The sequence below is a fragment of the Cupressus sempervirens genome, chromosome 7, assembly GCF_028749045.1.
Source record: "Cupressus sempervirens isolate cs-2001-9-10 chromosome 7, ASM2874904v1, whole genome shotgun sequence".
Classification (NCBI taxonomy): Eukaryota; Viridiplantae; Streptophyta; class Pinopsida; order Cupressales; family Cupressaceae; genus Cupressus; species Cupressus sempervirens.
Genome location: NC_143124.1, coordinates 276,054,312 through 276,073,072, shown reverse-complemented (window position 1 = coordinate 276,073,072; position 18,761 = coordinate 276,054,312). Strand labels below are relative to the sequence as shown.

The 18,761-nt window shown below is 37.8% G+C and overlaps 1 protein-coding gene across 1 annotated transcript; it reads right to left on the bottom strand.

Moving 5' to 3' along the window:
- Positions 1–252: 252 nt before the first annotated feature.
- On the bottom strand, positions 253–18,502 carry LOC149546491 (L-type lectin-domain containing receptor kinase IX.1-like). The gene is given in 3 exon segments (XM_089794587.1): positions 253–968; positions 5,831–6,304; positions 17,740–18,502. Coding segments are annotated over 3 exon segments (1,953 nt in total).
- Between the last annotated feature and the right edge of the window lie 259 nt (positions 18,503–18,761).

The window sequence follows — 18,761 nt, the reverse complement described above, 5'->3', positions numbered from 1 at the left end:
AACGTGCTTAAAAATGGTAATTCTATGCATTTAGGATGAATTTAGAACAGGTGAAGATGCTGAAAGACAATAAACTGAGAACTGAAAACTGGATAGAAAGATCAATTTATTGCGAATAGCAGATCCCTATTTAGAGAGAAATACATGACGGAGGAATTCTGATGTTTATCTACTATGCAGCTAGAAATTTTTAGCGTAGATGATATTCAAGTTATTATGCCATTCTACAAAATCAACCCAGTATAGATTTCGTTATCTTGGTATATCGGTTGAACCTAAATCTGAAGGAGGATCAAACTTTGAAGACTGAAAAAAGGAACTTTGTTCCACGGAAGAATATGTAGCTTTAGGCAGTGTATTGGGTAGACGTGGCATTGGCACTTCAAAGTTCAAGATCTGCAGCACTTGCCTTATTTTGGGTCTTGTAAAAGAATCCAGATGGGAGCACCGTAGTCCTATCATCATCATCTGTTCCAATTCTGCCCTGTCAAATACTCCCCGTAAGTTTTTGTCTGCTGCATCGAACAAACTACCTTCACCATACAAACCCCAGACTCATTCCACAAGTCATACTTTTGAACCTTCAAATCTATTATCTAACACTGGCCTTCCACAAGTTATTTCCAAGGCAACTGCGCCAAAGCTGAACACATCTGACTTTGTGCTACTTATTCCTGTGACCGCGTATTCTGGTGCCAAGTACCCTAATGTCCCAACCATCTTGGTGGTTTGAAACCATTCATCATGCTTTACCAGTCGTGCCAATCCGAAATCCCCCACCTTCGCACTAAATTCAGAATTGAGCAAAGCATTGCTTGATTTGATGTCTCTGTGGACTACACATTCATCCCAAAACTCGTGCAGATAGAGCAGTGCACTGGCTTTGTCAATGGTGATTTCGTATCTACTGTTCCATTCTAGTTCCATGTTCCTTTCGCCAAAGAGGAAACTGTCAAGACTCCCATTAGTGAAGATTAACGCCAAGATTGCTGCTGCTCGGAAATAGAAAATTCTAGTTCCACCACTGTTCACAACAATTAAAATTAGAACTTTCATGCATAGTTTTTAGATTGCATGGTTATTGGCAGTTTCTTTTAGTAGTCATATAAATTCTTAAATTTGATGTTTAATAATGCATGCAATCATGCTGAAGATGCCGTATAGAACTTGAGATTAGGTAGTAGTTTTAATTGGTTCTTTTTCTAAATAAATAAACCAGCAATAAAAAAGTTGTTTGATTCCGCTATAAAAAATAGAGCATACTCTGTTTCTTCATTGTTGGAGGTTTGTTTATTTTTCTTGTTTATCATATTTACTGTTATAGATTGGATTGTGTAGGTGTTCATATTCTACATTTGGTATCAGAGCTGAAGGTGTTTGGAAGACAGCAGCATGGCAAACAATTTGCAAATCCCAGAGTTTGATGGAGTTGATTACCAATATTGGTCAATCAAGATGAAGACTTTTTTGATTGGGAAAGATTTTTGGGAGATCGTTGAATTCGGATATGAAGAGCTTGTAGATTGGAATACTCTCCAACCTAATGACAGGGGATTGAAGAAAGAAGCTGAGAAGAAGAATGCAATGGCATTGTTTCACATTCAGATGGCTCTTGATAAGAGCTTGTTTCCCTGAATTGCTAATGCACAGACAACAAAAGAGCCCTGGAAGACTCTAAAAGATGCTTACCATGGCAATGAATAGATCAAGGTTGTGAAGCTACAATCCTTGAAAAGAGAATATGAGAACTTGAAGATGAAGGAGACAGAGAGTGTGGGAGATTTTTGTGTGAGAGTGAAAGATGTGACTCATAAAATGGCCACTTTGGGTGAATCTATTGCTCAAGAGCAAATAATACAAAAGGTATTGAGATCTCTAACCCCAAGATGGAATATTGTAGCAATTGCCATAGAAGAAAGCAAAAATTTAGCTACCATAGAGTATGATGAATTGGTTGGATCTCTTATATCACATGAGAATAGAATAAGGGACACATCTACCAGTGTTAATGAGAAGGCTTTTGCTTCCCAATTGCAAATTTCAAAGAACGATGGTGCTAGCAGCAGTAGTAACAACAACAAAGGCTCGGGAAGGGGCCAAAATTAGAATTTTTCAAAAGGATCTAGAGGAAGAGGAGGTGCTCAAGGAGGAAGAGGCAGAGGCAGATTTAATAAAAGGAACATCCAATGCTATCATTGCAATAAGTATGGACATTTTGAGAGAGAGTGTAGACTGAAATTAGGTAACAATAATGCAAATTATGCCCAACAAGATGAGGATCCTTCCTCGGGTAATTTATTTTTGTGTTATAGGAAAGGTGGAAGTAATGTGAATGATGTTTGGTATTTAGATTCTGGATGCTCTAACCATATGTCTGGTAACAAAGAAATATTTTCAAAGCTTGATGATAGTTATAGATCCAATATTACCCTTGGTAATAACAATACTATGAATGTTGCGGCCAAACAAGCCATGGATGTTTAGACAAAGGAAGGTATGAAAAGTGTTCAAGATATTTATTATACTCCCAAGTTGAAGCATAATTTATTGAGTGTTGGGCAGCTATGTAAGAAGAATTATAGAGTGGTATTTGAGAACATGCAATGTACTATCTATGGTAAGAATCGAAAAAATAAAGTGATTACAGTTGTTCCTATGACAAAGAATATGATGTTTCCTTTGAAGTTTGGTCAAAATGACAATCAACTTGTCAATATGGCTTATGAGGATAAAAGTTGGTTGTGGCATCTCAGGTATGGCCATTTGAATTTCAATAGTTTGAAGAATCTAACATCAAATGCATTAGTTCTTGGATTGCCTAAGGTTGAAGAGCATAAACAGATTTGTGAAGGGTGTGCAAAAGGGAAACATTCAAGGGAATCATTTCCAAAAGGCAATGCATGGAGGGCCCAATACCCACTTCAGCTTATTCATTTAAATATTTGTGATCCAATGCAAACACAAAGCTTGGGTAAGTCATCATATTTCATTACTTTTATAGATGATTACTCACGCATGTGTTGGGTACATTTTTTGAAGACTAAGGATAAAGCCTTTGATACATTCAAGAGGTTTGAAGCTCATGTAGAGAATGAGAAAGGGAACACAATCAGATGTTTGAGAACAGATCGAGGAGGAGAATTTTGCTCAAACGATTTTCAAAATTTTTGTGAGATGAATGGCATCAAAAGACAACTCACAACTGCATACACACCCAACAGAATGGAGTGGCTAAAAGGAAGAATCGTACTTTGGTAGAAATGGCAAGGAGCATGTTACAAACCAAGGGTTTGAACAATTCTTATTGGGCTGATTCAGTTGCTACAGCCATATATATTTCCAATAGGAGTCTTACAAGTGCTCTACACAAGATGACTCCATATGAAGCATGGTATGAGAAAAAGCCTAACATAAATCATTTTTAAAATTTTCGTTGTTTGGCTTATGTTTACATCCCTGATCAGAATAGGCAAAAGCTAGATGCTAAAAGTGAATCATGTATTTTTGTGGGCTATAGTGAGGAAAGCAAAGCTTATAGATTATTCAATCCTATTACTAATAAGATTGTTGTTTCAACAGATGCGATTCTTGATGAAGGGGGAGTTTATGGTCATCAAAAACAACATGTTGGAAAGCCAAAATCAGTTTTGGGTGATGATGATATTGCTGATAATGATAATGAGCAGCCAGCTAATGGTTCTATTTCAAGATCACCAAGCCCACCAAGAAACCCCTCACCAATCCAAAGAGCAAGTCCATCCTCAAGTCCTCCAAGGAATGTAGGAAGATTGAGTGATATCTATGAGAGGTGTCAAAATCAAGCACATGAAGAAGATTCAATAGGTGAGACGGTAAATTTTGCATTACTTGCTAAAGCTGATTTTGAGCCATCATGTTTTGAAGATGCATGCACTAATGAGGTTTGGATGCAAGCAATGAATGAAGAGATGGATTCCATTGATAGGAATGAAACATGGGAGCTTGTAGATCTTCCACATAAGAAGAAGAAGATTGGCACAAAACGGGTCTATAAGACCAAGTATAATAGTGATGGGAGTGTTGAAAGACACAAGGCAAGATTGGTTTCTAAAGGTTTCACTCAAAGGTATGGCATTGATTATGAAGAAACTTTTGCACCAGTAGCAAGACAAGAAACTATTAGGATGCTAATCTCTCTTGCAGCTCAAAAGAAATGGAGTATTCATCACATGGATGTGAAAAGTGCCTTCTTGAATGGGTACTTAGAAGAAGAGGTATATGTGGGACAACCACAAGGTTTTGAGATTCAAGGCAAAGAAGATTATGTCTACAAGTTGAAAAAGGTTTTGTATGGCCTCAAGCAAGCACCATGTGCATGGTATGCAAGAATTGATGGATATTTTTAGCAGAATGGCTTTCAAAGAAGTAAGAGTGAACCTACCCTTTACTACAAACAAGAAGGTAATGATATTCTCATTGTGAGTTTGTATGTTGATGATTTGTTATAGATGGGTAGTAGTTCAAAGATGAAAGATGAATTTAAAGTTGCTATGATGAATGAGTTTGAGATGAAAGATTTAGGTCTCATGAAGTACTTTCTTGGCATGGAGGTTTATCAAGGTAAAGATGAAATTTTTATTTTTCAAGAAAAGTATGCAAAAGATATGTTGAAGAAATTTGATATGGCTGATTGTAAACCTCTTTCCACTCCAATTGCTCATGGAGTTACATTATGTAGAGATGATGGTGCTAAAATTGTTGATGAGACATTATACAGGATCATTGAGGGGAGTTTGATGTTTTTAACTCACACAAGGCCTGATATTGCTTATTCAGTTTCATTGGTTTCAAGGTATATGAAGGCAGCCAAGAGAATTTTGAGGTATGTGAAAAGTATAGTAAATTTTGGCATTCACTATTCTTCTAATAAGTTTGAGCTTGTTGGCTCTAGTGATTCAGATTGGGGAGGTTGTTTGGATGACCGAAAATCTACATCTGATAATTGTTTTTCTTTGGGTTCTGGTTTAATTACATAGAGTTCAAAGAAGCAAAGTATGGTTTCTCTCTCTTCTACAGAAGTAGAATATGTTGTGGTCACTTCAGCTAGCACGCAAGCTTTATGTCTTAGAAAGCTTCTTGAAAAAATTGGAGAGATACAGGTTCAGCCTACTGTGATTTTTTGTGACAACATAAGTGCCATTAAATTGGCCAAGAATCCGGTTCATCACAGCAGAACCAAACACTTTGATTTGAAACAACATTTCATCAGAGATTTGGTACAAAATAAAGCGGTTGAGTTGAAGTACATCAACACAAAGGAGCAAATCGCAGACATCTTCACAAAGGCAGTTGCAAAAGATCAATTTTTAACACTCAGAGATCAGATTGTTGGCCCTCTCAGCATCAAGGGGGAGTATAAAGATTAACACCAAGATTACTGCTGCTCGGAAATAGAAAATTCTAGTTGCACCACTGTTCACAAAAATTAAAATTAGAACTTTCATGCATAGTTGTTAGATTACATGGTTATTGGTAGTTTTTTTTAGTAGTCATACAAATTCCTAAATTTGATGTTTAATAATGCATGCAATCATGCTGAAGATGTTGTATAGAGCTTGAGATTAGGTAGTAGTTTTAATTAGTTCTTTTTCTAAATAAATATACTAGCAATGGTATTGAGTGTAATTTTTTTTTTGGAATAGTATAATCTGCAATAAAAAGGTTGTTTGATTCTGCTCTGAAAAATAGAACATACTCTATTTCTTCATTGTTGGAGGTTTGTTTATTTTGCTTGTTTATCATCTTTACTGTTATAGATTGGATTGTGCAGGTGTTCATATTCTAAAATTAGGCATGTATTCATACACCAACAGAAGCTGGCCCTTCTCATGGCACCAACCCAATAGCTGAACCAAATTTCGATGTCTCAAATGGGTGATTGTGCTTATTTCAGCAAGATACTCCCTTTTGCCTTGCTTTGATCCTACAGATATGTGCTTCACTGCAACTATTTTTCCTGATTTCACCAAAGTGGCTCTGTACACATCGCCAAATCCTCCTCGGTCAAGCCTTTTTCCCTCACTGAAACTACTTGTGTCCGCACTGAGCTTAGAATGTGTAAATTTCCTTGAAATGTTTTCCAGTGCGACATCCATATCGGACTGCTCTACTTCTCTTGCTTTCGCTCTGCTTCCTCTGGTGTAACAATAAATAGAAATGGAAAGGAAAAGCACTACAACCGAAATGGCAGAGCCAACTATAATACCTACTTTCCACCATTTTTTCTTCTTTTCAAAAGAGCTAGGAATAACACTAGGGAAATTAGCTGTGAAGTTCCTGTGAGAAATATAAATTAAAAACAATACTTACAACTCTAAACCCAAAAAAAAATCTTGCTGGGCACTTAAAAACTATTTGGCACATGAAGGTGTCGAGTGCCAATTTTGTTCGGCACTTGATGGTGCCAAGTGAACTCGGCACACAAAAAAAAAATTGCTCGACAACAATGGATGCCGAGTAAGCTCGGCTCCAACTGAGAAAGAGAAGAGGATGTCGAGAGTTATGTTCAAACTAAAAAATATTATAACTTATAAAATTTCAACGTGAATTCTTTCACCATTAAAACCAAAAAGACCCAATACTTGAAACTTCCAAACAAACTTGTCAAATGCAACAAACAAGGGAAGAGCAATGGATTCAAGTATGCCTATTTGCTTTACTATTCAATTGAGATTAAACTATTACAAAATCTAAGAGCATTTGGTTTCAACCAGTAAATCCTAAAATAACCCTAAACTGGTGAATCTTCAAACTTCACTAAACTTTAAACTTGCAACACTAATGGCTGCATACAATGGTGCCTGGAGCAATCACTACTTCAACAGGACAAAACAAAACAACAACCAACTCACAAAATGAACAGAGGAGTCACGTGCAACTGGAGACACTGAACATACTTCCTTCTATCTTTGCAACAAGTGGATCTGCTGACTAGTTTCTTCTTCTTCTTTTTCTGTGCTCTGCTGAACTGAATCTCTGAATAATCTGAATGAATTAAAATGAATGTAGAAACATTCTCTTTTGTCACATTCCATTTTCTCCCTCATTTCCTGATTTCAAAATCTCACCCACCGTATTTATGTTTCTGTCTGTTCTGGACGTCAGAGGTGGTAGGTGAGTGTTTGGCTCAAGGGGCAAATGTACGCTACATTTAATATTTCAACACTCCCCCTTTGTCTTGAGCCAAACAAACAAGGATCAGTGCTGATCCAAATCAACTACACCAAGACAACCTCTTAGGTGTACAAAACTTTCAATGCCTAATGGCTTTGTGAATATGTCTGCTAGCTGCTGCTCGGACTTACAAAATTCCATCTTGATATCTCCATTCTCCACCAACTCTCTAATGAAGTGATATTTGATCTCTATGAGTTTGCTTCTCCCATGGAAGACTGAATTTTTGGACAATGCAATTGATGAGATGTTTTCATAATAAATTGTGATTCCATCCTCTTGCCTTTCATTCAAATCATTCAAAATCCTTCTTGGCCAAATTGCTTGAAATGCTGCTGCATTTGCTACTATGTATTCGGCCTCTTCTGTAGATTGAGCAACAATAGCTTGCTTCTTAGATATCCATGAAAATGCACCCGATCCCATATGAAACATGTATCGAAAAGTGCTATTCCTATCATCTATACTTCCAGCCCAATCACTATCTGTGTATCCCGCCAACTTGAAATTATCATTTTTATTATAAAAAATTCCAAATCCCTTGGTACCTTTCACATACCTTAGGATTCTCTTTCCCGCTTGCCAATGAGAATCCTTTGGTATTTGCATAAATCTGGAAATCAGACTTACTGCATGCATTAGGTTTGACCAAGTTGCAGTGAAATACATTAAACTTCCAACCATACTCTTGTATAGTGTTGGATCCACTCTCTTGCTAGAATCTTCCTTGCTCAACTTCAGACCTACTGTTATTGGTGTTGGGGCTGCCTTACTATTCTGCATTTTAAATCTCTCCAAAATCTGCCCTGCATACTTTTCTTCAGAGATGAAGATGCCAACATGCATTTGTTTTACTTCTATGCCTAGAAAGTATTTCAAGAGACCTAGGTCTGTCATTTCAAATTCACTTTTCATGACCTCTTTGAACTCACCAATTAGAGTCTTGTCATTTCCAATAAAAATTAAATCATCTACATACAAGACAACAACCAAAACATTTCCATTTGTTGCCTTGATGTAGAGAGTAGGCTCACCATTGCTTTTTCTAAAGCCATTGCTCATCAAATATGATTCAATCCTACTATACCATGCCCTTGGAGCTTGCTTGAGCCCATAAAGAAGTCTCTTCAGCCTATATACTTTGTTCTCTTCACCTGCAACTTCATAACCAAGTGGCTGCTCCACATAGACTTCTTCTTTCAATACACCATTTAGGAAGGTGGATTTCACATTCATTTGGAATACCTTCCATTTGTACTAAGCTGCAATAGCTAAAACAACATGCACAGTTTCCATTCTTGCAACCGGGGCATAGGTCTCATCATAATCTCTGCCATACTACTATTTGTAGCCCTTGACTACTAGCCTTGCCTTATGCCTATCAATTTTTCCTTCAACATTGCATTTGGTCTTAAAGACCCATTTGACTCCAATCACTTGCTTCTTGGGAGGCAATTCAGTTAGCTCCCATGTCTCATTCCTTTCTATAGCATCTATCTCCTCATCCATGGCCTTACACCATTTCTTCTCCTTAATAGCTTCTTCAAAATATATTGGATCACTATGAGAAAATAATGCAAAATTAACACTCTCATCATAATCTTCATAACTTTCATCTTGGTATATCTCCCTAAGATTCTTGGTCTTTCTTGGTAACAGGGAGGAAAGTGTGGGATCAGAATCTTCACTACTGCTACTTTGCCAACCAGCTCGGTCTTCACTGTTACTCGGCACTGACACTTGGTCATGCCTAGATGAGCTTGGCAATGTCTGAATCTACTTGCCTTTTCTTCTATCTACTTCTTCTTGTTTCTGTTCATTAGCATCTTCTTCACTCATAATTGGCACTTTACTTGAAGTGCTCGGTGACTCATCAATTGAACCATACCAAGACTGATTTTCAAGAAATTCCACATCTCTTGAAAGAGTCATCTTGTTGTTCAATGGGTCATACAATCTGTATGCCTTAGATTCTGAGCTATACCCTGTGAAAATACATTTCACACCTTTGTCATCCAATTTTTGTCTTTTCTCTTTAGGCACATGTGCATATGCAACACATCCAAACACCCTTAGGTGTTCAACTATCCATCTTCCTCGTGACCATGCTTTCATTGGAATTCTGTCATGGACTGCCTTTGTAGGAAACCTATTAATTAGGTAAACTGTTGTTGCCACAACCTCTCCCCAAAATTTAGTTGGGAGACCTTTCTCTTTCATCATGCTCCTTGCCATTTCAACAATGGTCCTGTTCTTTCTCTCAGCCACTCCATTCTGCTGTGGTGTATAGCTGGTTGTGAGCTCTTTCTTTATGTCATGTTTCTTTCAAAAATTTACAAAAGAGTTGGAGGTATACTCCCCTCCTCTATCTGATCTTAGGACCTTGATATAATGTCCACATTCTTTTTCAGCTCGGGCTTTAAATTCTACAAATTTATCAAATTCTTTAGATTTATTCTTTAAGAAATACACCCATATCCTACGACTGAAATCATCTATAAATGTCATAAAATAAGTACTCCCCCCAATGGAAGTAAGTTGCATAGGACCGACTTGGTCAGTATGCACTAACTCTAATGGATATCTAGCCCTCCTAGAATTTCTAGAATTAAAGGGGAGCCTATGTTGTTTACCCAAAATAGAAGCCTCACACTTGTCACATGAATTTCCTATACATGGAAAACCTTCTACCATTCTTTTATTTGACAACAAATTTAAACCAGCATAGCCTAGATGACCATACCTGAGGTGCCATAGTCGTGAGGGGTTTACAATCACACTCCTTAGAGCTAATTGTGTGGGAGGTGCAGCACCAACTTGAGATGAGAAACATGTCTCTATCTTTAAGGGAAACATTTTGTTCTTTGTCATTTGAACTGCTGCAAGTAAGTTCTTGCTCTCACCCTTTTCATAAATGACACACGTGTCATTCTCCATCAGCACTTTGTATCCATTTTGAATGAGCTGAGAAATTCTCATCAAATTGTGCTTCATACCAGGGTGAAATACACATTTTGTATTTCCTCCTTCTCACCTTTCTTGGTGCAGACCATAATAGATCCTTTACCCACAACCGGTAGGGTTCCATTATTACCCATTTTAATCTCAAATTTGAAACTCTTGTCAATGAATGAAAACAAGGTTTTATTACCACTCATGTGGTTGCTACATCCACTGTCGAGGTACCAAACCTCAGGGCTTCCTTCTTCACCAACATTACACATGATGAAGGCAGTGGCATTGTTTCCACTTCCCATGTTCACATCAACTACATTTTCATGTCCTGACTGATCATTTTGCTTCTTTCAACATTCACTTGCATAATGCCCATATTTATGACAGTAGTAGCATTCTACATTACTCTTACTTAAGTTGTAGTTTTTCTTACCTCCTCTTGAGGTATTTTGTGAGCTACTTGCTCCATCTGCTCTTCCTGAGCTTTCTGTTGCAGCATTCCTTTGTCCTCCATTACCTCGGCCTCTGCCTTTGGAGTTTTTGCATGAGCCATTTCTTCCTCTCCCCCTTCCTCTTGGATTTGACTAAACCTTGAATGCTTGCTCTTGGGAAGAAGATGTGGATCTACTGATCATATGCTCATGGGTTTGAAGAGTACCCATCAACTAATCCATTGTCAAAATAGTGAGGTCTTTTGCCTCTTCTATGGTCATGACCAAATTTTCATATTTATGAGGTAAAATCCTCAATATCTTTTCCACTATCCTCCGCTCTTGATAGTCTTCTCCATTTGACTTCAATTGGTTAATCACATTGGAGGTTCTTGAACTAAAATCTGCAACTGATTCATTGTCATGTCCCCTTTTCAAATAATTAAAAAATAATAATCTTTGCTAAGGCAGGCAGACCCAAGAAAGTGAAGTTTCGAAAAAAGGGGGTTAATCTTTGGAAACCGTTGGACTAATAAATGAAAATTATTATTAAAATATGTTTCATTAACCTCTCTTGGACGTGAGTTACAGTTATGCCCTCTTTTAAGAGGTTTGGAGGCATTTTTGGGCTGATACCAGAACTTGATTTTGCTCATTTCTTTGTTATTCTTCAGAGGTTGCCAAACCTGTGGAGAAGGAGACCCAAGAACAGAAGTTTGCAGGTTTCCAGGGAGACCCAAGAACGGGAGTTTTCAGGTTTTCAAGAAGGCTAAGGATGGGAGTTTGAAGCCATTCCATGTGCATGCTCATACAGAATTTGCCTTTGTGCTGAATAGTGCAGATTTGTGGGTTTTCGGGGTTGTTTTTTGGTATGAGTTTGGTGTTTCCAGTTGAGTATTTCATATCAGTTTGAGTTGCTGCTGTATTTCAGACTTTAAGATGTTAAAATAGAGCTGAATATATGTATTGGGATGTTATTAAACATCTGATATAGTTTATTAGTGTTTTTGTGGTGTTTTCGAGCATTTTTGTGTTAATTTCGGGAGCCCGATGAGCATAGTTTTTGTCCTACATTTGTGAGCTGTTGTGTAAAGGCTATACAGATCTAGAAATGTCATTTTGTAGGCTGTTATTCTGCTGAAATTTTTGTAAAAATATCCATTTTCAGATTTATTAATAATAGGTGAAGCTGTGAAGCTTTTGGCACCATTTCTGGCATACCCGATTTGGGGTTTCTTGAGAAATTTGGAGGATCTTTGTGATATTAGTTGTTTGATCTTAAAGATCTAATTAAAGGTTGAAAATATCATACAAAATCAGAAAAGGGACATTTTAGTGGTATCAGAGCCATGATGTTGCTAGCCTGAGGGTTTGTAGAAGTTGCATGTCAGTTTTGACAACTACCCAGATCTTGCATTTCAGTTTTTAGAACTACCCAAATCTTGCATGTCATAATTTATGGTTGCATGTTGCTTCTAATCAGATGCATGTAAAAATTTATGGTTGCATGCTACTTCTAATCATTTTCATGTTAGTTCTTGGTGAATTTGGTGGTTGTAGAAGTTTTCATGTCAGTTTTGACAACTACCCAGATCTTGCATGTCAGTTTTGACAACTACCCAGATCTTGCATGTCAGTTTTGACAACTACCCAGATCTTGCATGTTATTTTTGACAACTACCCAGATCTTGCATGTCATAATTTGGTGGTTGCATGTTTCTTCTAATCAGTTGCATGTCAAAATCTATGGTTGCATGCTAGTTCTAGTCATTTGCATGTTAGTTCTTGGTGTTTGAAGAAGTTATATCCTATTGGGGTTACACTCTACTTTATCCAGAATGGACAAGTATAGTACAGAGTCTCAGAGGACACGATCTTGGACAATTGATATCCAGAGTCAAAACAGTAGAAAGGATGGTTATTTAGACATTCGAGATAAACTTATGAAAATAAGCCATGACATGTCTAAACAGTTGGTTGAGCACCACCATATAATGAATGACATGTTGTCCAACCCAGCTAAGGTGGATAAGTTGACTGAATTTCTATTTGGCAGATTTTCTCACAGGACAGATGACACAATTCCCAAGAACTTGCATGAGGAGTTTGAGAAACTAGCTAATAGCCAGGTAGAGGTCTCAGATTCTACTTTGCCACATGAGGTGGTGGGAAAGGACATTACACAGATTGATAGTAATGGTCAACTTGATACTCAAATTGAGACAATTATTTACAGGTTGTCAAAGGGTGATGCCACAGGTATTCAGGATGATATAGTTACAACAGGCAGTGACTACAGTGTAGTGGGTTCAGATGATGATTATGAGGATGTTGTTGTGCAGGATGGTGAGATACTTGGTAGAGACGAGCAGACATTGAGAATTCATGATTTTGCTGAGAAAGAGTACTAGGCACAGTTAGATGCTTCACCACATGAGGTTGAGGCTGGTAGTACTTCACATGATTTGTCCAGCCAGTTGAAGGTGAACAAAGATAGTATTGTGACTTCATTATCTCATCATGACAAGTATGTGGAGTTAGTTGGTATTGGTCATATTACTCAGGTGAGGAGTTTGCTTGAGTTACCAGTTGATTTTAGTTTACGGATATGGACTCAAGATTGTTATATTGGCATTTGGGATTGAGTTGACTGGAGATCTTTAACACTTTTTGGTAGCAGTGTTTGTTTGGGTGCTATCATGGATTTGATTAGCAGATTACATGGTGTTGTCTTTTCTTGTGCTAGTATCTTGTCTGATGTTGGTATTAGTTTTTATACACCGATGTTGGGCTTTGTTCATATATCCAGTCGACCATATTTGCTAGAATGTGTTGATGATCTTTCATATTTGGCAGTGTGTACAGATGAGTCCTAGGATCATATTGGCATTGATGACATCCAGGAGGATGTAGTGGGCAGTTTTGAAAACTTAGTTTCCTTGGGTGCAGAGGAGTTGGATAGCCGTGCTAATGTTTTTGATACTCTGTATGTTGATATGAGCTTTAGATTTGATTCACAGGATATGGATTGTAATACTCTAGAGACTAGTGACTTTGATTATACTCCTTTAGATAGTGCATCAGAGGAGGTTTGTAGGAGACAGTCAAGCCAGTGCCATCATGTGTCTAATCAGTTGAGAGTTAGTGACCGAGACATTGCTATCAGTTGCCAACATTTTGATGCTGCTCGTCAGTTGTTAGCAGTTTATGGATGGGGTTCTCCTACTAGTGATGAGAAGGAAGGAAGTTATCCTTCCTTGATAGAGATCCACTCTTTATGGGAGGCTATTCATATTTTGAGACAGAATTATATGCAGTTGGTAGCCGACAGATATTATCTTATGGAGTGGGGTAGTATAGCATATGATGCATTGTTGGCCAAGGAAGATGAAGTGAGTGAGCTTACTGAGTAGCTTGAGGTGACTTCTGAGATTCTTGAGAGTACATAGTTGGCTTTCAAGGAGTCACAGTTTCATTTGGCTAGGGTGACCATGGAGTTAGAGCAACTACAGTCTTTGCTTGATTCTATACAGTCACAAGCTATGGTGTTTGGTGATTCGAGGATGTCCATGGCCGAGATTGTCAGAGATAGTGGAGATGGGGATGCATCCATCCTTGATACTAACATTGGCATATCGGGTTCATTCCCACTAGAGTCAGGTTTAGTTGAGTTGGGTGTTGTAGCAGATTGTTGTATGCATGACAGGGTGGTGGCCTCTAGTATTGAAGGCACATAGACTAGAGATGTATCAAAGATCATGTGTGATGTTGGTGAGTCGGCAGTTGGCATGGTTCCTACTAGTAATACTACTCCCTTGGTGATATCTTCGGAGGTAGTAGTTAGTTCTAACATGGTTAATGATCAATTGCAGTTAGTTTCATCTGGATTACAGTCTGAGCCATTGACTGAGATTGGTGCATTCTATCAGCATTACACTATGAGGTACACTCATCAATTTACCTTTGATGACCATGTTGATGAGATGATGATACAAAGATGTACTTTGGTTCCTAGTGCTTGTCATCAGTTATGGGATAGTTTGACACCTCAGGATGAGGGTTGTGATGGGCATGACATGGCGATAGGTTCTACAATTGATAGCTTGATAATACATGACTTAGAGTAGGAGTTTCAGAGTGATGCTTCAGCGGGTGTTGTTATTGATTCTACTCCTTTGGCTATGACATCTCCTGACTTAATTGGTGATCAGTCACAGTGGGTTGTATCACTTGTTCATGGTGAGTTGTTGACTAAGGTTGGTTTTTTTTATCAACATTATATTGCAAGGTATGTACATTAGTTAGCATTTGATCCTTGTGTTGAGGAGTTGATGGCAGGAAAATTTGGTTTGGGTTCCAATTCTTGCTATTTATCTTGTGATGGCTTTTCACCATCAGGGGTGCATGGTAGTTATGGTTATGAGATAGTGGTCGGTGATCTACAGAGTTGTGTTGACTGCAGGCATTGTATAGCATGTGGATTCTCCATACTTGGTACAGTTTCATTCAGGAGCATTCACCATTGTTGCAGAGTTGTATTGTACATTCTGTATAGGCCAGTGAGATGCGTTGATGGTATTTACTATGTTGGTAGTTTGATTTGTCCACTTTACTTGGGTTCTGATGCTCTAAGAGTTTGTGTCTCATGGGTTTTTGACTATGGTAGTGGTGGTTTTGGAGTTTGGTTGAGCTATAATTGTCAGTTTGATTATAGATTCCTCTTGGTCATATTGCAGAGGATATTGCAGGAGCCTGTGTTAATTGTTAGTAGTATAGTTCATGACTACATTTGGGATCCAGGTGGATTGATTGGTTTATTGTTCAGCCATTGCTTGAGGACAAGCAATGTTTGGGAGGGGAGGACTTGTCATGTCCCCTTTTCAAATAATTAAAAAATAATAATCTTTGCTAAGGCAGGCATGCCCAAGAAAGTGAAGTTTCAGAAAAAGGGGGTTAATCTTTGGAAACCGTTGGACTAATAAATGAAAATTATTATTAAAATATGTTTCATTAACCTCTCTTGGACGTGAGTTATAGTTATGCCCTCTTTTAAGGGGTTTGGAGGCATTTTTGGGCTGATACCAGAACTTGATTTTGCTCATTTCTTTGTTATTCTTCAGAGGCTGCCAAACCTGTGGAGAAGGCGACCCAAGAACGGGAGTTTGCAGGTTTCCAAGAAGGCTAAGGATGGGAGTTTGAAGCCATTCCATGTGCATGCTCATACAGAGTTTTCCTTTGTGCTGAATAGTGCAGATTTGTGAATTTTCGGGGTTGTTTTTTGGTATGAGTTTGGTGTTTTCAGTTGAGTATTTCATATCAGTTTGAGTTTCTGCTGTATTTCAGACTTTAAGATGTTAAAATAGAGCTGAATATATGTATTGGGACATGATTAAACTTCTGATATAGTTTATTAGTGTTTTTGTGGTGTTTCCGAGCATTTTTGTGTTAATTTCGGGAGCCCGATGAGCATAGTTTTTGTCCTACATTTGTGAGTTGTTGTGTAAAGGCTATACAGATCTAGAAATGTTATTTTGTAGGCTGTTATGCTGCTGAAATTTCTGTAAAAATATCCATTTTCAGATTTATTAATAATAGGTGAAGCTGTGAAGCTTTTGGCACCATTTCTAGCATACCCGATTTGGGGTTTCTTGAGAAATTTGGAGGATCTTTGTGATATTAGTTGTTTGATCTTAAAGATCTGATTAAAGGTTGGAAATATCATACAAAATCAGAAAAGGGACATTTCATTCATTTTCCTTCATCTGAAGGTTCTCAAACTCCCTCCTTATATTCTATAACTTTACAATACGGAATTTATCAGTCCCCTTGAAGTTTATCTCAAGGATATCCCATGCTTCCTTTGCATAATTTGCTACTGCAATCTTTGGGAATACTGTCTCTATCATTGCTGCTTCAATAAGACTTAATGTCTTTGCATCTTTCCTCCTTGACTCTTTCAAATGAGTCTTCTGTGCATTTGTGAGAGTAGCATATTGAGTTGGGTCAGTCACATCATTGAATCCATTAACTACGAACTCCCACAAATCATTTGTAACCATTATGGTCTTCATCTTCTTTGCCCATGTATCATAATTTTTCCCATTAAAGGATGGTGCCTGCTGCCATATCTTTCCTTCATCTCCTGCCATGTCAAATATCCCAAGAAAACAAAAGCCCTAACTCACTGTGGATGTGGGGCCTCAAAGCTTTGATACCATGTGAGAAATATAAATTAAAAACAATACTCACAACTCTAAACTCAAAAAAAAATCTTGCTTGGCACTTAAAAACTGCTTGGCACATGAAGGTGCCGAGTGCCAGTTTTGTTCAACACTTGCTCGGCACTTGAAGGTCCCGAGTCACAGATTGCTCGACACTTGATGGTGCTGAGTGAAAGACAACAGGTTCCCAGTGAGCTCAGCACACAAAGAAAAAATTGCTTGGCAACAATGGATGCCGAGTAAGCTCGGCTCCAACTGAGAAAGAGAAGAGGATGCCGAGAGTTCTGTTCAAACTGAAAAATATTATAACTTATAAAATTTTGATGTGAAGCTTTCACCATTAAAACCGAAAAGACCCAATACTTGAAACTTCCAAACAAACTTGTCAAATGCAATAAACAAGGGAAGAGCAATGGATTTAAGTACGCCTATTTATTTTACTATTCAACTGAGATTAAACTATTACAAAATTTGGGAGCATTCGACTTCAACCAAAAAACTCTAAAATAACCCTAAACTGGTGAATCTTCAAACTTCAATAAACTTTAAACTTGCAACACTAATGGCTGCATAGAATGGTGCCTGGAGAAATCACTGCTTCAACAGAACAAAACAAAACAACAACCAACTCATAGAATGAACAGAAGAGTCACGTGCAACTGGAGACACTAAACATACTTCCTTCTATCTCTGCTTTGCTGACCACTTTCTTCTTCTTCTTTTTCTCTGCTCTGCTGAACTGAATCTCTGAATAATCTGAATGAATTAAAATGAATGTAGAAACATTCACTTCTGTCACATTCCATTTTCCCCCTCATTTCCTAATTTCAAAATCTCACCCACCGTATTTATGTTTCTGTCTATTTTGTACATCAGAGGTGGTAGGTGAGCGTTTGGCTCAAAGGGCAAATGTACGCTACATTTAATGTTCCAATAGTTCCAATAAATTATTTGATGAATATTGTTTGAAGCATCGGCTGCAGCTGAAAACCCCACCACAACATTTGTAGGAAGATATCTTGTTAAATTTATGTCACGCAATAAGATGGCTGGTATTGTGCCCTCTGATTCTGCAGACACAGTCAATATATTATCTTGCTTACGGTATTCTATGGTAACATCACATATCTTACTGTTATTCAATCTTCCATAAAGACGAGGAAAAGCTTGAGATGTAATATTATCGAGATCAATTCCAATGTGACTAGAATTTTGATACAAGGTTTTAAATGTGTTGAATTGAACATCTACAAGCTGAACAGTAAAATTACCATTACTAGATTTTTTAGAAAGGCAGAGCCGTCCTGGCTTAGTGCTGTAGCAGAGGTGATTTCCATATTCTGGAGACGCCATGAAGAAAACAATTCCATCGCTAGCAAGTCCATTGTCACTGATTTGGAATTGGAAATGAGTCACGAAGTCGGAATCGCTAAGGGGAATTGTAGTATTGTAAACTACTCTGCCTTCACTTCGGCCATATTGAGTACCCTTTATGTTGTTTGTGAGTTGGATTACATTTTCACCTGTAAAAAATGCATCACCGTCCAGCCGAACATGGTTTCTGCCATCTAGTTTGAAGCTTATGAATGGTACATTATCTGCTTCTCCAATTAAGAATTGTAACACAAGAAATTGTGATACTATACAAATAGCAACTAGTACTGCTAACATACTCAAAGCCATTAAACACTACTCTAGAGCCCACTGTAAGTCTTAAAGAATTCTTTACCCGGTAGTAGATTTATGAAGGAATGCCTCAATATTTTTTTTATGGCAACTGATAGTATATGTTCCTAACTTCCTGGCAAACACTATAGGTTAATTCAAATAAAAACCACCTTCTCTTCTCCAAACATGACTATCAAGGAGAAAACTTGATCGAGACAATTTCAATGCCTAAGAATCGGGTGGATAAATTGTTTATCAAAATTGCACCCAATCG